Genomic DNA, 20,376 nt, shown 5'->3' with positions numbered 1-20,376 from the left:
TTATCAGAGTGAGACTAGTTTCAGCCTTGAATACAGTCCAAAGATCAGTTTTTGCATCAGCTTTTCTGTCACTTTTAGCTGCCATTAGAGGTTTCTTCTAGACTGGGTAACCCCAGCCCGATCTGCCGGAGATTTGATTTCGCCCTGTAACTCAGGCTGGAAACCTGTACATTTTTCTATCCTGCTTCCGTTACAAATCTGCGGGGACCAATCACAAACTGGCTTATCCAGCTGGCGCGCTATTGGCGGGTTTAACACAATGACGATAGAGAAGCAACGGCAAGCAGCTTTTCGTTTACATTCAACATGGCGGCAACCGGAGCACAGCAACCCGTTGCAAAGTACAGGTCTGATTGGTTGAAGGACTATCCAACTGCGTACAGAGTCATTTCAACTATGCTCATTGATCACGCCTCAGACTCCCCAGACTACTGTTCAATCTTAAAAGATTGAGCTTGGTCTGGTGATAGCCAGACTAGGTTTCTTCCCAACTACATTTTAAAACTTAACATTGTTGGTTTTTGTTGCTGCACCTGGGTTAAGTATTTTTTTTTTCTGCTGCCATTCAACTTTCAACATCAGCTTACACGACTTCATGTAGTAAACAAATGAAAACAAAAGCCACCACGACCAACATACCTTTATTAAGCACAGGCATTTTGAGGGGGATGCTGATGATTCCCACCAGGTCTGTCGTGGGAACCAGAGAGCGCAAGATTGCTCGGATACGCAGCGCCTCACCTTTACCCGCATTGATAAGCTGTAATAGACACAAATAGGAAATATTTAACTCCCTATTTCATTCAGGTCATTGTAGTGATCTCTGTTATTATATAGAGGATATTAATAACATGAAAGGAAGTCTGTGCATGAAGAAAAAGCTCCTCACATGCATCTCAGGAGCGCAGCGGCCCAGCAGGTCAATAAGAGCTGAGTAGAAGGACATGATGGCGTTGCCCATGTGAATAATTTCACCTTCTTCCTCACCAGACCTGAAACACACAAACACTCTGTCACTGTGACAACATATTTTGGGATACTGCAAACCTCCCTAGTAGTATATGGTACTATATATTGTCAAGCAATTCTGTTATGTTTACATTGTCTTGTCTTTTTTTCATAGTCATAGTTAATATTTAATAATAAGCTATTGCACTGTTCAATCCCTGCACTACCACTATTGCACACACTCTATCATAGCACCTTATTATGGTCATTGTCACATGGTCAGTCCATTCCAGACCTTTGTAATCACTTCACCAATTGTTAACTCTTTACATTTCTGTGAGTTATTTTTATGTATGTGAGATATATGTGTTTGTTGTGTAAGCTACTGGATGCCTACAATTTCCCTCGGGATGAATAAAGTAAGTAAGTAAGTGTCTGTCTGTCTGTGAAAACCCATACATTCTACAAGGTAGTTTGAGACCAGAAGAGCAATAGATGAGCAATTTTGTGAGCATTTAAAACAATGTTTCGGCACAATACATGATCTCCTTCCAGGCTACTGTGTTACACATATTGATTTTGACCAGCTTCCCAATCCCTCTCCTCACTTCATGCAATAATAACCGTACCCATTAAAATGCAGCAAGCGTGTAACAGCCCTTGCATACTAATGTGAGCAACAACTTCTACACAGCTTTACTCACAGCTTCCATCAATGTCAAGGCTGCTATATTTGTTTCTCTTAAACCTCTAACCAGACAAGTATCTCTGTATGATGTCTTTATGTAAACGTTGTTTTAAAATGTCTCAGATTTGGTTATTCAAGACTTACTGAAACCATGAAAGAATACTGCTCGATGGTGTTTTAAGCCCCCAACGTCTCCTTCCAGGCAGTGCTGCGACCGTTGACTTCAAGGCACCTAACCCTAACCCTTACCATTGCCTAATCCTAGTGCCTTCCAGGCAGCGCTGCCTGGAAGGAGATGTTGGGGTCTTAAACCACAGATAAACAAAGAATACTATTAATTCAGCAGTTTCTGTTGTTTTTCAGGAGCTTTATAACAGATTTTATTGTATTTTGATAATAAATAATAATAAATAATCACTTACTTATATATCACTTAATAACCAAAAAAACAAATCACATTCAACTGCTGTAGTTTCTCTGGGATCACCTTAAATCTCAGTTAATGCCGTGCCAACAGCACGAGCAAGATTTTGAGTTATCACAGATAGTTTGGGAGCCAATCACGGTCCAATATGCAACTTACACAAGTGTGATGTGGAAACTTGAAACTCCAGTGCACATCGACAATAAGCTTAAAGTAATCACATAGGCATACGTGTATGAGTGAGAATGCAAAGATGTGTTTTGATGTTTGCTTTTTAAAAAAATGTTTTGCAATAAAACCATATCGGAAAAATTATTGTTATTTAAAATTATTTTTAAATGTACTTGTGTATTGCCTGTTCAAAACGTGGCCTCCTGTATTGCTGCTTGCAGCTTTCTCCAGAACCATTGTACCCTGAAATAACTCACAGAAGGACCATTAAGCACTTAATATGCCACTCTCCCGTATACTCCTTACTTACTGTGTACTTCTTCTTTAGAGAAAAACATTGTTCTACATTTACCTGACAAAATGTTACTGGTTACATTTCAGATTCAGATTTTTCTCACAAAATTCACAATTAAAATATGATGCATTATTATTCATTGAACTATCCAGCATTATATTAGAGTTGAAATCTCCACCTTGAACAGACGTTAAGTAAATTTAAGTACACTGTGCTGATAATTCCTCTCTTTCACGTTTTCAAGTAAACATGCGAATGCAAGACTTCCAGCGGTTCCAACTAACCTGTTTCAATAAAAGGAAAGTTGCACAGTGGATAAATAATTAAAGTCTATGGTGATGAATTTCCTGTTACGGAGGAAGACCTTTTACTAAAGCAATTCAATCAGATGATACAACTTCTCAGACAAACAGAGTAATAGACTCCTTTTCTTTCCAGTTCCTTTGTGCAGGCTTACACAAAGAAGTTAACTTCAATCTATTCCCAGTGATGTGAATGAAATATAAATCAAATTCAAACTGATATAGCACTATTAAAAGTCTAATAACTATGAACAATGCTGGTTTAGCTAAGCTCAGAAACAAACTGGTAAATCTTAATCTAATTTATCACCAAAAAGATAATGGGAGACTTTATCACAAATGATTACTTCAGAGACACTCAGTGGATTTTTATGATGACTTAAATGCTGATTCACAGGCTTTCCAACCCTGACTAGAATAAAAGGATGTAAGAAACTGGTGTGGACCCCTACCCAGTAGTGACCACAGTGGGGGTACTGGGCAGGTCCAGGGCAGGGTCATCAGAGATCTTAATGGCTTCCTTCATGGCAGCCAGCAGACCTTGACCCCCCTCTCCCCTCAGGGCGGGGCCGAAACACTCTGGACGCCTGATCAGCAGCTTCACCACCACGTTGGCATTTTCCTCCACACTCTCACCTGGTTTACAAATACAGCAGGACAATGGACAGTCATATATAGGTAAGGATATAAGTTATCCCCAAAAGGACAGGTCAGAGTCTACTGTATTTACGTCATGTGCTCAGTATGAGAGTCAACATACCATTGCAGAAGACGACGAACCTCAGGAAGGACAGGTAGCGCTCTCCCTCTATAGGGTTCCAGCCGAGGTCGGGGTAACCCTTAGCAACCAGCATGGCACAACTCTGAAGACCACAACCTGCCAGGTATGTAACCACCTACACACACAAACATGCACAATTCTGTTTCACTCCTGGGTATTACAACATAATAGCACACTCTGTCATTTTGACTGTCAGTGTCAGTGTCAGTGACACTGACAGTCAAAATGAAAGCATTGAAAGCATTTGCTGAGCAAGCTTATTCAAACGGCACAAAACCATACTTCATTTTTCACCGAGAAAACGTGGGTGGCATGAGGTTTAATTTCTGTCTGACTCACTCTCACTCTAACGGTCAGCAGGAGATGTATTAATAAATCCTCTCAGCTATTAATAATGCAAAGAAATCTGCTAATATCACAGAAAGTACTGATCAACATTTCTTCATTTAAAGGATATATTACCATCAAGACTAATATCATCCTGTCCCAGTACAAAGCGTTTTAGACTAAAAGGTTGTTTCCGTGCACTATATAAAACTAAATGTAAATTGTTTTTTTTCCATCTCAGCATGTTACATGTAATTTGATTCAAATTCATAATTTTACAGTGCCTGTAGTATTTAACACTAAAGTAAGTCTATTATATGACCGATTCATTTGCTATGACAAAGAATGCCTTGAGGTCATACTAAAAATAAGAAACCCTGGCTGGTGATCTAATCAGCCTGAAACCACTAGGTGCACTTAATAAAAATGGTTCAATACATTTCAGCCTCAATCATTCATTTGCAGTCAAACATGTTTGTTTGTGTGATGAAAAAACAAACCTTCTCCAAATCAGGCTCCTCCAGGGCCAAAGCCAGGCCGTTGTTGTCCATCACTGAAGATGCTGCAACATCCAGCGGAGTGGAGCCCCGCATTGCCTCAGAGGCTGCATGCATGCACACGCACACGCGCACACACACACACACACACACACACACACACACACACACACACCAAGTGTTAACAGCAAAGTACTCTTTACATTTGTTCTGTACTAAACGACAGGGGGCAGTCTATCTACATGTGTTATTGTGATAGTCTCTATTCTCTCTCTTGCAGTCCAGTAGCAGGTAGTGGAACAGGATCATAAGAAATGACATACTGACAAAATTAAATTCAAACACTTAATATTTAGTTTGCCTTTAACAATAAATATCTTATTCCCAACTCTTGCAAATCCAGCAGATTCACATACAACACCTTATTACTAAAACCACTTTACATGGCTATGAACTGAAAATGCTTCATCACTTCAATGCTACACTATTTCTTCAGTAATATTTGACACTCAATAAGAGTTGCTAACATAACGAACATTTTCACAAACCTTACAAATATATGCTAATTTTTCATGTATTAACTCCGTCACTTTTAATAAACATTTGTGTCTCCTATCTATTACAATAAACATTAATATTGTAAAAAAAAAAAAAAAATGGTGCTGATAATTAGTTATAAGTTAATGAATCCTCTGCGACTCAATGTGCAATAACACTCCCTGCCTACATACAGTACATTGTTACATTACCATTGAGCACCAACTCTGAAAATAATTGTTCACAGGCAAGCAAGACAAAAAATATACCAGTTATTGGTTTGTAATTATAAATTGTCCTTAATGCAGGCAAAGTCTCAAAGAAACAGAAAACACAAGGCACGTCTCCCAGCACCTTTACATTGACGTTTGTGATTTATGAGTAAGCAAATATGAAATGTTTCATGTTAGGCATAGCAAACTGGTGTTTGCATTCATCTGTCCTCTTCACATCATGAGAACCTCTCCTCTTTCACAGGCAGGAGCTTTAGTTTACAGCAGCAGCAGGAGCCCAGTGACTCATCAGTCCTGCACTGCATGACTAAATAACCCCCATCCCTCTCTGCCATTCTTCTTTCTCTATCAGCTGCCTCCTTCTCTGCCCCTTTCACTCTCTAACTGATACACTGGCATAATGTGGGCGATACGATTGTGTCTGCACTTCAATTAGTTGAAAATCCTTTCTAGCAGGTGGCACCTATTGGTTTCAGTAAACATTTTTAATAATTTTTGCAGCAGCAAAAGGACAATGTTTTAGTTCCTACAGTGTGGTAAATACTTGAAGAAATTCAAAATATCAAGGAATATATTTACCTTCTCTTATTATTTCTCTCTTCCACTATACCCTTTAACTTTCTCTCACCACCACATCTTCTTCCCCTTCTGAAAATCGTGCATCCTCTTCTTTAATACCTTCTGCTCATCCTTCATATTGTCTTCCTTTCTCCGTGTTTGGTGTTTTAAGCCCCCAATGTCGTCTTCCACTAGGATTAGGCAATGGTTAGGGTTAGGTGCCTTGAAGTCGACGGTCGTAGCGCTGCCTTGAAGTCGACGTTGGGGGCTTAAAACACCATCGAGCTCCTTTCTCAGGATGATATATTTTAATAATAGTAGTAATAGAAGAAAATGCTGTAAGTCACATTTTATGAATCTACCAGTACTTACCCAGCCCGACACTGCTGTTCTCCAACAGGTAGCTCAGGTGGTCAAACATGGCTTTCTGGTTCTGGCGGCTGATACGACAGAAGTAGCACAAGAAACGACAACAGCTGGCCACCATCTTGGGGAAGGCGATCTCCTGTGGGAAAAAAAAACAAAAGTAAAGATCAATATTAATATTACTAACATTGACATGGTCAACATTATACAGTACTTGTAACCCATTACATTTTTCATTGAAAGACATGGTTCCTATACATCTAACCTGGATTTTCCACCAGGCGCAATGGTGCAGCGTTCAGGTTCCATCCTCTGTTACGCGTCATGCCACACCGGGAGCGTCTCAGAAGCGCAGCGTCTTGCCTGCCCGATTTTATTGTCTCTATAAGTACTTCAAAGAACAATCCCGTGTTTATTAAGCTAGTATCTACCTGCCACTCCAACTACTCCTGTAATTAAAGTCTATGCCTTCTCTTTTCTAGCGTTGTCTTTATAATAAGGATCAGTGGTGTCTATTATGTTTTTGGGAGCCATGGCGCCTCCAGAATGCAGAGCAGACGCGCGTGGTGGAAAATAGGGGTAACGCCAGAAACACACTGCACGCGAAAACGCCGGACACACAAAAAAAACCCATACAGGTTTAAGGTGACTTTTTTTTGACATTTCTGCCTTTATTGGACAGGAATGCTGAGACATGAAAGGAGAGACAGAGGGGGGAAGACATGCAGGAAAACCATCACAGCTTGGATTCGAACCCTAGACCTTTACCCTAGACGCTCTACAAACTGAGCTAAACGGCCACAGTTTAAGGGGACTTTGGCTGTCTTGACTCCTCAGCTGTGACACACGATCAGGCAAAGGGAGAGAGAGACTGATGGACAGACAGAGAGACACAAAGTGACACGCACGCACGTACGCATGCACGCACGAGTAAAGTAGTTTTTGTCCACACCGGAGATTAAAGTAAATTGCCAGAAGAATCTATAGATACCAGAGAAATGAAAAGTACACTCTGCATATATGAACAGCACAGAAAATCACATTCATCATCAGACAAGTTGCTGAATGTTTCTACTTCTAAAAGCCAAACCAATATCATATTTTTCATGTGTTTAAGCTTTGTGAAATGTTACTCCATATTAATGCTACCTGTGTGGTAAAATGGTGCACATTTTATTGAAGGTCTGGGTTGAAGAATAGAAAACATATTGTATATTATATACTGAGTATGTTACAGAATTGTAACATATAATCAATATGTAATTGTAAATATTGAGTAAATATTGTAAACCTTATACATTTACAAGCTGTGGTAATGCCACTAATTATGGCCACAGTAAGGGAAGTGCACATATCAAGTGGCAGTAAACTGATCTGGAATTTATGTCTGAGACTGCGTGATGAGACAGCCACAGTCCGATGTGAAGGCCTGAATGTCTCCCTGAGGTCTTTCTGTCTGAGGTTTAATTCATGCTTGGCACTGGACTTGGCATTAAATCACAACCATCTCTTCCAGCTTCTGTCAGCACTGCCCAAAAAGGACAGGCTTGAAAGGCCTCCCCTTTCACCCCTCTCTTGCCCTTCTCTGCCCTCTCCATTACCCTTGTGGTTTTTCAGAGTATTAGGTTGTTGATCTTGGCTTACTTCACCTTCTTAGAATACAGTTTGTTTTCCTAAGATCAGTAATACGACATATTAAGCTTAAAAGGTTAGCCTCTGTAAAGGCTTTTCAATTAAATTCAATTAAGTTTAAACATCAACACTTCCATGGCAACTGAGCAAACTCAGTCTGCTGATGAGGCATGTCAAAAGCTCCAGAACAAGCATTTAAGTGGGTATTAAACTGAGATTGTTTGTCAACTATTTTACTTTATAACAACTTGACAGCACTGTGGTGTACTGACCACAGCTAATACAGAATGCAGTAACGCTTTCGTACCTGTGACTTGTCTCCTCCCAGCACGTTGACCATGACCTCCATGACAGTCTCGTGCATGCCCAGCACTCTCATTAAGTTGGGATGTTGGTAGAAAACCTTGTTGTTCATGATGTCGCTGTGAACACAAGAAAGTGGTTTGTGAAGGTCATGATACATCCCAAATGTTTGAAGCAATATACAGCACATTGGAAATACTGCACAGTTGAGAAAATGTATCTAAGTGATGTGCAACGAAGAACAACTGTGTAACGAACTATCATCAATCATCATATTTTTACATTATAATTTACATAGTATTAAAACAAACTTGATAGAAGTCACTGCTTTTGTTGCAACATATTTTCTTACCCGAGTCCATCAATCATCAGTTTCTCCTCCTCTTTGCCCATGCGTACTGACAGAAGTGACCTGATTTGACCTAGCGATACCAACAGGTTGATGGCATCCTGCACAGACGCAGCACTGATGGTGTAGGATTTCTTCATTGCCCGGAGAAGCTCCCCGATGCCATCATACTGCCTCCTTAGCAGGCTGAACATCACTCTGACCAGTTCTGGGTCCTGGATGTGAGACTCCTGAGCCCAGCTGGTTATGGTCTGGGAGATCAGCTCCTTCAGGTTGGCTGGAGAAGTGGGAATTAAATATCCAAACAGTGAATAATTCTATAGAAGTAGTAAAGTTAGTGCAGCTTTCCTATCAGAGGCAATGGTTTAGTGGTGGTATGACTTGACCACCACTAATCTAATTCTAACCATTCGATGTCATTTGGAAACACTGACATGGAAAGTTGTTTAATCGGCTTTAAAATAACTTACATGCAAAAAAAAAAAAAAAAGCAGCGTCAATAAAAAACAACGTCCTGACATTTCTAACAAACTAGAACTCATCGGAGCTTTGTAGGGGGTCAAAACAATTGCCAAATGTCAACAACTCTAGTCAATTTTCTTATATACAATGTCTTATAATAACGTGCTGTGCAAAAATTTGCCAGATTTACAAGAGGTGTTCAGTGGTACAAGCACAATGAAGTAATATTGGGCTTGCAGTCCCATTGTGTTTATGCTTACTGTGGCTAAGTCAAGGTTCTGTAGCTGTGTTATTTGGTCCTATATATGAATCAAGGTAACACTCAGATGCACACATATATTAAAGGAAAACACAATTTTAGAGGACTATAAAAATGGGATAATAAATTACTGTGTGGAACAACAGCCTCTTCAACATCACACTAGCTGGTTTATTAGAATTTAAAGTCCAGCAACCAGAAAAAAAAACCATTATTGATGTGTATGGAAACAAAATGCTGAGGCTAGCTTATACTGTAATATCTGCTCCAGGTCCAACCATGTGCTGCATCAGGAATGCCATTTTAAACCTTCAAACAATGGTTCACTGTATTTAAGTTGATTCCTGGTAGGAAAAATGTATTATTCAGTTTAAATTATCATACAGGTTTTTGCTACTCATGATCAAACATACAGTATAATTTTATCAGAAGCCTCATGGCAGCTCCTTGGCTGTCAGCAGCACTGTGATTATTACATTAACAACTTTGAAGTAATATATGACTGGCTTGGCAGTCTGGGAATGCAGTTAGGTATGTGTTATCGGTGACTATAAAATAATAATAATAATAATAATAATAATAATAATAATAATAATAATAATGATATTTTTTAAAGCAAAATGCAGCTACTACAGAAGCTACTAATATACTCAACCTTTTTCTTCTGTGGCTTATAAACGGTTAGGGAATAATTTACTTTTGCTTTTCCTTTAAAACTTGACTCCTTGGAAGAAACTGTCTGACAGTTTCCAAGGACTGTTGAGAAACAGCTGCGTCCTCTGTTCCCCAGGCACCCTTTAAAAAGTTTTTTTTTTTAATAAAAAAATAAAATAAAATGTCTCCACCTACTACATGCATTTATAGTAGAGCACAAAATACAAGATAGATAAATAGAGACAGATGAACATTTCCGAGGTTTTTTGTGCGATCCTTTGAAACTTTGTTTTAAGGTCTCATCAAACTTTAATCTCACGGACAAGCAACAATAAAACTGAATACAACTACAGAGGAACTCGGTGAACTGTAGTGATAAATGAAGAGCTGTCGCTAAATGTCGCACCTCTCCAAATGATAACATTGTTATTCCAAAGCTATCGCTGAACTTTATGTCAAAACAGCCCAACATCTCTGGCAAACGAAGGGTCAGATTCGAGCAGAATCCTAATGAGACGAGAGAGAGCGAAGGGTAGGGAGCCAGCTCTGAATGTCTCGCAGATTCACATCTGCTCTGCATCGTCTCAAACAGTGGCTCACATGGGAGTCATCGCTAACACAAAAAATACCCTGTCTGCAAGCTATTCTGCAAATGACCACACAGTCAATATGGTGCTATTTTTAAAAGCGTTTCATAGCCTGCTCCGGGTTTTCAGCACATACCAAACACAAAGTTGGCCGTACTGTTAATTGTAGCTTTAACAAAATATCAAACCGGTCATTTGCTTCTATTCATTTTTCTAAACACATATAATGAAGCACAACTATATAGGCGCAGTGTCTACCTTATCCAGCAAGGCTGAAGTTAACCACTGACAAAAGAATCCTGTAGTACTATCTGTATGAGTCCCGTCAAGATGTAGTCAGGCCACTTAAAGTAGATGTAGAGTGATGTAGGAGTGAATAAAAGGATAATTTACTATCAAGTTCTAACATGTAGTATTTATGTGGAGCACATAAGCAACACAGTCCTTAGACTATTACTAAGTACAAAGACTCAGCTGTCATCAGCAGGCAAAATATGGAGCCCTGACAATGAACAGCAGATTTGATTTTGAGGATGTGTTAAACAATAAAATTAGCTTTGTATTAGTTATATTAGTGTAATGCACTAATCTTTATACACAGTGTTCTCCCGCAGCCAAGAAAGCTCTAGTTGGTGAATTGAATTGAGAATATGTTGGGTCTTTTGATGATGATGAACTTACAGTAATGATTTTAGTTTCAAAGCCTTCATAAAGTGGTTTGATTGATTTTCAGATTATTCACTAGGATGCATAATACTAAATGTACAGATATGACATTGATATAACATTTACATGTTAACAAAAATTAGTATGATAGACTTGAAGAGAAACAGCTTGTTTCCCACCCATAATTTACAGTAATACGCCTACTTCCATATGATCTTAATATGAGGTCTATCAGAATCATCTTGAATCACATCATCTGTCCACTTATGAAGCTGTTCAATAATGTATGCTAGGTGTGGGAGGCTGGAGTGAAGCATTAAAAATGTATAGCAGAGAGTCTTACTGTGGTTGTCCATTATTTGAAACAGAACATAACAATGCTTTCAGCAAAGGGCAGCAGAAAAGTATATTGAAACCACTGACCCCAGATTGAAGCAAAGGGCTTGCCAAACTAGTAGCTGGGCAGTGTCTTATGTTTTGTATCATTTATGATGGATAAATCTGTACCTGGTTCAAGGTTTTTCAATACAAATTTGATGTTTGATAACAAAAGTGGGGTATCAAAGAAATATTTTACAATGTGTTACAGCTTATTTACTTTCCACCAAACCTTTAGCTATTGAATAGATATTGATATGATGGCATGCAACAACACTAAAATCCTGTGCAAGTTATGTAGCACAAAAGTTAGTCTCCCACTACTATCTGCATCATTGTTTAAAATAAGAATGTATCTAATGATGTCAGTTGAAAAGAGTTTACAAATTTGGGTGTGTAGGGATTTTCACCGTTGACTGTTGTTGCCCTGTAATGAAACTTTAACTGCGCTGGTTTGACGGTGCACTTGTATAATGCCTTTTGTCAACAGTTTGCCATTTTTTAAATCACATAATACATTCAAGGTTAGTCTGTCTGCATCTTAGTTTTTTGATTTTGTTGCTATTAATTGTGAACTGAAAGTGCATCTGAACATCTTCCAATGTCACAAAAATACTGAGCTATGAGGTGTTCAGAAACTTAAATCAGCCAATAAGTACACTTTCAAGGCCATTTTCCTCTTTGGTGTTCAGAGTTACTTACTGGGAGCTGCCTGTTCCTTCTCTGTGGGTTCCTCCTCTGTTTTCTGAGGTGGACCTTTGATCTTGTAGAGTAAAGCGAGGAGACGGCCTTTTATAGAAGTGTCCTGCTCTTCCTCTTCCTCCTCAATGGGAATTCCTGCAAGGGAAAACTAATTTCTGTCAGACACTCAGAAATTCAACATTTTGTATCAAGTGCTTAAATGCGCACAGAGTTAGTTGCACTGGCCTTCAAGTTCAACTATGTCAAAGGGTTTAAGTGTAGTATGTTAAGACACCAGTATGTTGGTGTTTTAATATTTCTGATAACAGGTCAGGTCAATGAGACTGGTACCCTCCATTTCACACCAGGCACATGACAAGTGTTTATCACACCCCAAAAACCATTGCATTGTTTTTTTTAGTCAAAGATAAAGAAGAAGGCACAGAGGGGTGTGCACTCTGCGTCTATATGTGCCAGGCATGGTCTGATACTGTTCAGGGTGTTGCATCGTCTCTATGTGACTGATGTGGGATATTTCCTGCCTCGTTGGGGCACATGTTCTAGTTGTGCCCAAAGTTATCCAGTTTCTGGGACTCAATATTCTTGGACACGGTTAAACCTAACCCAGGGTTGGCTGTATTTGGAGTACCAGCAGAGGACAGTCCTCTTACAGGACCCTCTCTCTCTGTAGCAAGATTCATAACCCTTCTAGCGCGTAGATTAATTCTATTGAACTGGAAACAAGCACAACCTCCCACTTTCACTATGTTGATCAAACACATCATGCAGCACCTAAAACTGGAAAGACTCAGATATACACTGCGTGGTTCTGTCGAAACATTTTATAAGACTTGGCAACCCTTCATTGATATAGTAGAAGCTAGGCAATAAATATCCCCTTGGCTCTTACCTTAACTCTTAGCTATGATAACTACCTGAGGTGTGTCAATAAGTATGTGGAGCAGCTTTGTACTATTATCTAATTGATTATCTTTTGAACAGGACCTGTTGTGTTCGTGTATGTGTATGTAAGTGATTTTGTAAAACTATTTCTGTAATATTTTATAGAATTTGTATGTAATATGTTTTCCTTCTAAAATACAAATAAATAGACGTTTATCTATGAACTTAAAGCAACAATATTTGTAAAAGAATTGAGGGAGCAGTTGGACTCTACCACAGTGCAGTCGCAATTCTTCATGGAAGGAGTTGAGTTCATTCTGGAGCTCCTCGGGGCAGGGGCAGTCCTCCCCTGCACTGAAATTCAACAGGATGTTGATCTGCAGGGAACAACAATAAGGTTAGAAGCAGAGAGAAGGGAGGGGAATATGAAAAAATTGTTTTACAAAGCATGAGGTACAGGAAAAGGAGGAAGAAATAAGCAAGCAAGCACACAGGAGTGCGTGAAAGAATGCATAAAAGAAGGATGGCATCCAGGGAGGATAGCACCATTATTATTCTGAGTCATAACTCAACAGCAGAAACTTGTGTAGTCTCACATGGGCTGTTCAGATAGAATCTGCCTGATCAGTACAGAGAGAAATAGTCTGAAGAATTTTTCATCAAGTCTTGTGACGAGTAAAAATGAAAACCTTTAAAGTAATTTTTAATGATATGACTTAGAAATAGCTTTAATGATACATTATTCCAAATAGCTACACATCTGCTGTGTTTGCTGTATTTTACAAGCTAACAAGCCTAAATATACATGAGATGCTTTCTTGGGCTAAGCAAATGCGGAGTCCAGCTTAGGCTTATCTGATGTCTATTTCTGGCAGGGCTTTTTAATAAACCATGGGAGGAACATACAGCAATCTTGGAGAATGTTGCCCACAGTATACACCTGCTGCTGACCACTACAGTACTTATTCTTCAGGGATCAGAGTGTAGCTGTAGGCGTGTGCTTATCTGCAAGCAGGGACGTCGTTAGGCCTATTTTAGGGGGGCTCAAGCTACCCCAAAATGTTCCTAAGCCCCCCTAAATAATAATAAGAACAACAATAACATTTTGATTTATCCTCATTAATATTTAGAGGTAACAAATTATATATATATAGAGCTACAAAAAAATAGCCGAAAAGTCGGAAGTTAGACAGAAGTACAAAGAGTTGTTGTGCTATCAAGATGATGCACCGCACCGTTTCGTTGCATTGGTGTGAACTGGCAGCTTTCAGAGCGTAACTGGAGGATTCATCTCGTCGCTACTCTTTGGTCTGAACTCGCAATGCACCCTTCCCCCCACACATACACACACCGATACACACGTTAATGGTGAAAGGAAGATTGATTACACGTAGTGATACAGAGTGAAATTGTAAGTTGTTTTTAATTACCTGCTTACCTTTAGCTACGTTTTCTTGAGGTAAAGGAAAGGGGATATTTTGGTTTGCTATGGAAAACTATAGTCTAGCTAGAGCGAACGAGCGAAATACAAGAAATGGTTAACTTAGCAAGCTAATCACAACTCTTTATTCATTGCCAATAATATAACCTATCTAGGCATATTCTAAAACAATATCAATCCCCATACAATGTTATTGTCACTGAAAACTAAATGTCATAGGGTCCCTGTTAATGCTATTACCGTTGTATCCTTCAATTCATTGAGCAGATGGATATTGGAAGATATTTCAGCAGATAGAAAGAGAAGCAGGAGATTGGCAGGGCAGTTGATTCTGAGGGAGCCGGCGTGATTGAGGTCAGTAATGGTCTATAGGTCTAAGGATTGTTTGGTTTTCTTCTAACAATAAGCATTTGTTGGCAGGTCTAGGTACTATGCGTAGCCTAAACTAAATGATTGCATTATATTTATATGCTAGCTATATTCTAACCAATTTAACTTGCTGCATTCATTGGCTGTGATAAATTAAATAAATATGTAGATGTTGCCTAAATGTAGGCTAGGCTAAAGATGAGCACATGCCCACAGATATGTGAAAATAAAATGAAAGCAATCCTACATACAGTACAGTCATTACTCCAAATCTTTTATTCCTTCCGCCATCAGGTTATTGTATTTAGACAGTAGCCACTTTTAATAGGATCCCTATTAATATCTTACATGATAAAGTATGCAGTGATGCCTATTTTTTTCTTTTCCTCGTACTGCTATTTGTCATATTTGTTTAACTTACCAACTTATTAGCTGTCTGGCCTCTGTTTGTCTGTTTTTGGACATTTTTGGATGTTGTTTAATGTGTTGGATGTTGTTTAATGTGCATTTCAAAGTCATGAAATTAGCATCAGGGTTTTGTTTTATCTTAAAGGATAAGACAGAAGGAACAGATTAGAAATGGAAGAAGAGGATATGTCTGTCACTGTTTACTTGTTAACATATTGGTTTCTTGACATAAGTGTAGCTCTAATACAGTAACGAAAGATGTGAGTCCAAAGATTTTGCAAACGCAAGTTGCAAATACCCTGGGGGCTAAGCCCCCCCTGTCTTTCAATCCTAGTAACGTCCCTGTCTGCAAGGTTTTGCAGCTCAGAGGAAGTGCAATTAAATAGGTTGAACATGAAAGCTTTGCAGCCGTGCAGATCTAAACTTTTGGCTGGCTCTTTAAGGCACTCCTGTATTGTATGGAAGAACTCTACTCGGCACAAAAGCAAGTGATCTGAACACATACAGAAAATAAAGGCTGGGACGTTCTAGCTACTGGGAAGAATGAATAATGTTGTAACCCTCTCTTCCTCTCGACTCTGGGGCACACTGAAAGAGATATGGATGTTAAATTGGGACTACTCATTAGTTACAAAGATCTGAGCCCCTGGCACTTCAGTGTGCTGACGCAGTTATTACAAGATAGTTTGAAAAACACTGAAAGCATGTGGCGTAAGGGAGAGCACAACTGAGATCCATGAATACACTTTAGTTTGGGTTATAGTATGCCAATAAGGAGCAAAGTCTTAATCACCGGGACATATATTTCAACTGCTTCTATTTGTGCTTTTTATATTTTAAAACATAAAAAAGCAAGAAAAGGGGAAGCCATTGATTTTGTAAATTAATTTTTTCGATCATCCAACAGTTAAATGATAACATGAATGCAAGTTGGTCCAGGCATTCCCTGTATGCCTAGTATTTACGGTGCATAGACATGACATAATAGTAGAGCGAGACCAATATATAGGCCCATAATGGTAATTTAATAAAATAGTCATTACAATTTAATCCCAAATATGGACATTATGAAGAGCAGCTGTAACCAGAGTAACAGCTAATGTGAGACTAAATAAACAATAAGGGTTACATTGGTCCATACGCCCCTAGACTGACTATTGCAGTGATGGCATCGCACAATGAAACCTGAGTCTGACCACTCAAAAGCGAAAAAGGCAGATTGCTTCAACATCTGTTGGTAAGAGCAAATAAACCCTTAAAAGATGCGATTATTTTTGGTCTTAAAGGTTCAGATAGCACATGCTGCTCTGTCTGCTGGTTTGATTTAGGGTTAGTTAGGTTTTAGGTTTCCTAGCAGCATCTATGGCCTCCTAATATTCTGTTAATATTGTTGTTGTTTTTTAACCTGAGGTTAAAACACCTTGCACCTATAAACTAGTGGATTGATGCCGTTTCTGCAGGTATCCTGACCGGTAGACTTGAAAACAGTATAATGCAAAGTCACCCTTTTGGGACTAATAACAATTTTTTTTCTCTTAAATGTCAGCCTTTTAGCCTCAATTTTATAATGTAGCCTCACGTATTGCTCAATTTACCCTTTGGAAATACCAGCTGAAAATAAAGTTAAGGGACAACATGAAACTAAAAGGCACTCAGAGAACTACAAAACCCTGAGCCTGTGCCTCAATGTCATTGATTTTTTTCACCTGAAGGCTCGAGTGATCATTCTGGGGATTTGTTCCTATTTAATACTTCAAACCACCTTGAACTTAAATTACAGCTCAGACAGGATGTAAACAGTTTTTCATGATATATGTACATCCTGGTTGGTCTACTACAATACTGTACCTGCTCATGTGGGGGTGAACGAAACTCTTTAGTCTTCTTGGCAGTGACGGCGGCGGACATGTTAAACGCCAGCATCAGCTCATCGTAGCGGAACTTCTGGTTGAACTGCAGCTTGGACACGAAGCTGTCGGAGAAGGAGACGATGGCCTCGATACGGTGCTTCAGCTCACAGTCGCAGAAGTAGTGCAGCAGCTCACACATCTGAAAAAAAAGACACTAATTCAGCAAGAATGGCAATTTAGAGTACATTTAAAATGAACAGTTTATCTTTCTCCCTGTGCCTGTATTGTTTGATGTAGTTCTGAATAAGATCATTTTCTTATCAACTGATTGGTTTTTCTGTGTGTTAAAGAGAGAGAAACCTCACATAGTATAGCCATTTCTAAGAGATTATCTGCCTCCATCTCCATAATACAAAGATCAAAACTGTGTTTGAGTTTTAATGTGTACAGCGTAGTGGCTTTTCTGTCATTGATAGCAACATTAGTATTCAACCACCAGCCTTGCTTTGCACTCAGGCATTCACTTCTCATTGAGAGATAAATCATAAACGCTCTGAATTGCTGACACATGAGGAATCAGTGTACTGAATCCGATGAAGGCAAATATGATGGGGAAAGTTTTAATTTAATTAAAACCTAGGAATATTATTGATGGACTTAGTTTTATGCAAGCATCTCCAATCTCACATTTAATTGCTAAAATGTTTTCATTACCTGGCGTTTGACAGACTCGGGCAGCGACTTCTCCAGCAGACCTTTAACTTGCGGTTTACTCTCCTTTGTCTCCTCCTCTCCCGCCTCCACAGCCTTCTCCTCGTTCTTGCTCACTTCCTCCTTCACCCCCACCACGGCCACCTCATCCCCCTTGGCTTCCTGACCCTCTTTGGCCTCTCCGAACACGTTGGGGTCAATCAGGAGGAGAATCAGTCTCACCTCGTCACTGGTTAGGACTCCCATTATTAAGAGCGTTCCAATCAGCTTCAGGATGGGAACGAACTGGTACTCCACGCTACCGCCTACCGGGTCTCGGATGTGTGTTCCTCCGCCCTGCACGGCCTCAGTGAGCATGCTGATGGCTTTCTCTTTCAGAATGTCCAGAGGAATCTGGGGGCTGTAGAGGAACTGCTGGCGCTTTGTGTCGATGATGCCGACGGCGGAGAAGTTGACCCGAGGTTTGAGGGAGGTGCTCAGGCCAACGCCAGGCAGCGAGTGCCGCTTGGACTCATCAGGGAACAGCTTGATGGAGCGGGTCTCATCCGTCACAGGGATGATGAACTCGTTGTTCATCATCAGGCGAGCCTCCTTTGCAGTCTCAAGATGGATGCTGGCAATGAGAAGAACATCAGCTCAATCATCGCGCACATCTGGAGGCATTGGCCATTATACTTATCAGGAAATAACCATTTAGCATTTTCAGTCTAGGTTTAAAAATATCTTACCCTAAGTGGTATAAATGTGCAATTGGTAAGATTTGTTTATCCCCACAGCACATAATTACCATAATATATCTATGGAAGGTGACAGGGTTGTCGATCAATACCAGTGAGTCAGCAATTACCTGACTAGCTGCTGAGATGCTGAGCTCTCAAATGCATTGTGGACCATAATCACGGGTTTAGGACAAAACTCCCCACCCACAGGGATGTTAACATCCTCCACTTAAAAAAATATTTTCACTAATGGAGGTAAGGATGATGTCTTGAATGTAGCAGGTGAAATTCACAATGTATAATTTATCCCAATTATGTGTGTCTGTGGTTGAGAATTTATTGACATTATGTGAAGAAAAGAGAGACCCAATTACACTGGATTACACCGAGGCAAGATTATGACAAATTTACTTTGTGCACTTGTGTGCGGCTCCATCACGCTGTTCATAATTAGATTCTCTGATGAGTACAAATATTACCAACTTTTTCTTGTGCATGAAAGTTAAGGTTGTTAAATTTCAACACTTATAACATCAAAATCAGAAAGGGTTTTATTGCCAAGTAAGAAACACAAAGCAATTTGCCTTGGTTGTTGGTGCATACATTATCATATTAAACATTACTATGAAATTAACAAACAATAAATACAGAAACAAATATGTACATCTAACTGTTAAACATTAAGAAAGAAAAAAGAGGCTGTATGGATTAGTGCAAGATGTGCAAAATGTTGAGGGATGTGCAAAAGTTCAGGATATTTAGAATGTTAAGAGTACAGGTATATACGTAGTCCAGGATGAAGGATTGAGAGTGTATGTCAGTGTAGACTTTCATTTTCAATCATTGACAGCAGCATTTATTATATTTCCCACTACAATTTCTACTCTTCCATTTCTTAAATAAAAAGCCAATTTCCCAAATTGGAGGGAAGTAAATATCTAAAACAAAATCAAATCTGATTATGTTAAATTTAAACTGCAAATACCACACCTGATAAGGACATTGTAGAAGCCCTCTCTCAGCATGCCAGAGAGGTACTGGTTGTCAATGGTGTAGAGGAGCTGGGATTGGTCCAAGTGGCTACAGAGGGCGTGAGCAACTCGGGTGTTTCCCAGGGCACACAGGGCACAGTACAGCTTCAGTGTGTGGTAGTGGAACTTTCTCAGGTCTTCATGCTCAGATAACTCCATGATGTCCAAACACCTAGAAGAAAGCAGGAAATAAATGTGGTAATGGAGAACCATTTACACTGCAGCAGTTTATTTATATATTACATTACTGTAGGTGGAAAACTAGACAACCATTGTTTTTTTTTAAGATTATTTTTTTTGGAGATGACAGCTGAGATATGAAACATTTTTTTACTGGAATTGTTGGGAATTACTGGAACTATTGGGTCTTTGTAAATTATAGAGTGTGGTCTAGACCTACTCTATCTGTAAAGTGTCTTGAGATAACTCTTGTTATGATTTGATACTATAAATCAAAATTGAATTGAACATAACATTGTACTGTAGGACTGGACCAGTCATGCACAGCAGGTAAAGGTGTTAACAGTATATGTTCTAAGCCTACATCACATCCTTGTTGCACACCTGTTCTCCTCAGGTATATGTACGGCTATCATCTGAAGCGGTTCCAGACACTGGACCACCCAGCCGTGCCTCTCGCTGACCCGAGCAGTCTCCACGTTGAGGAAGGTGTTTGGCATCCGGCTCCACAGCACGGACACGATGGTCTGCACATCCAGACGTGGCGGGCACTGCGGCACTGGGTTCCTGTGCTCACTCTTAAATATGGCAGACGAGAGCGGCATCGCATCCTGGGAGCAGAGGCAGAAGACGGAAATAATATGAACGATAATATTCAAAAAGGAA

The 20,376-nt window shown here is 39.5% G+C and overlaps 1 protein-coding gene across 1 annotated transcript in view; it reads right to left on the bottom strand.

Moving 5' to 3' along the window:
* The window catches only part of ryr3 (ryanodine receptor 3), a 128,455-nt gene that overhangs the window by 45,513 nt on the left and 62,566 nt on the right, over window positions 1–20,376 (bottom strand). Inside the window, exons 35-48 of the mRNA XM_078275395.1 lie at window positions 20,095–20,321; window positions 19,490–19,702; window positions 17,784–18,393; window positions 17,068–17,268; window positions 13,276–13,378; window positions 12,120–12,254; window positions 8,415–8,688; window positions 8,067–8,181; window positions 6,134–6,266; window positions 4,437–4,540; window positions 3,589–3,724; window positions 3,281–3,464; window positions 890–992; window positions 640–760 (exon numbers count right to left, since the gene is read on the bottom strand). Coding sequence (XP_078131521.1) covers window positions 640–760; window positions 890–992; window positions 3,281–3,464; window positions 3,589–3,724; window positions 4,437–4,540; window positions 6,134–6,266; window positions 8,067–8,181; window positions 8,415–8,688; window positions 12,120–12,254; window positions 13,276–13,378; window positions 17,068–17,268; window positions 17,784–18,393; window positions 19,490–19,702; window positions 20,095–20,321 — 2,659 coding nt within the window. The remainder of the gene's footprint in view (window positions 1–639; window positions 761–889; window positions 993–3,280; window positions 3,465–3,588; window positions 3,725–4,436; window positions 4,541–6,133; window positions 6,267–8,066; window positions 8,182–8,414; window positions 8,689–12,119; window positions 12,255–13,275; window positions 13,379–17,067; window positions 17,269–17,783; window positions 18,394–19,489; window positions 19,703–20,094; window positions 20,322–20,376) is intronic.

The sequence above is a fragment of the Sander vitreus genome, chromosome 18 (assembly GCF_031162955.1).
Source record: "Sander vitreus isolate 19-12246 chromosome 18, sanVit1, whole genome shotgun sequence".
Taxonomy (NCBI): domain Eukaryota; kingdom Metazoa; phylum Chordata; class Actinopteri; order Perciformes; family Percidae; genus Sander; species Sander vitreus.
This window is presented reverse-complemented; position numbering and strand designations above follow the sequence as displayed.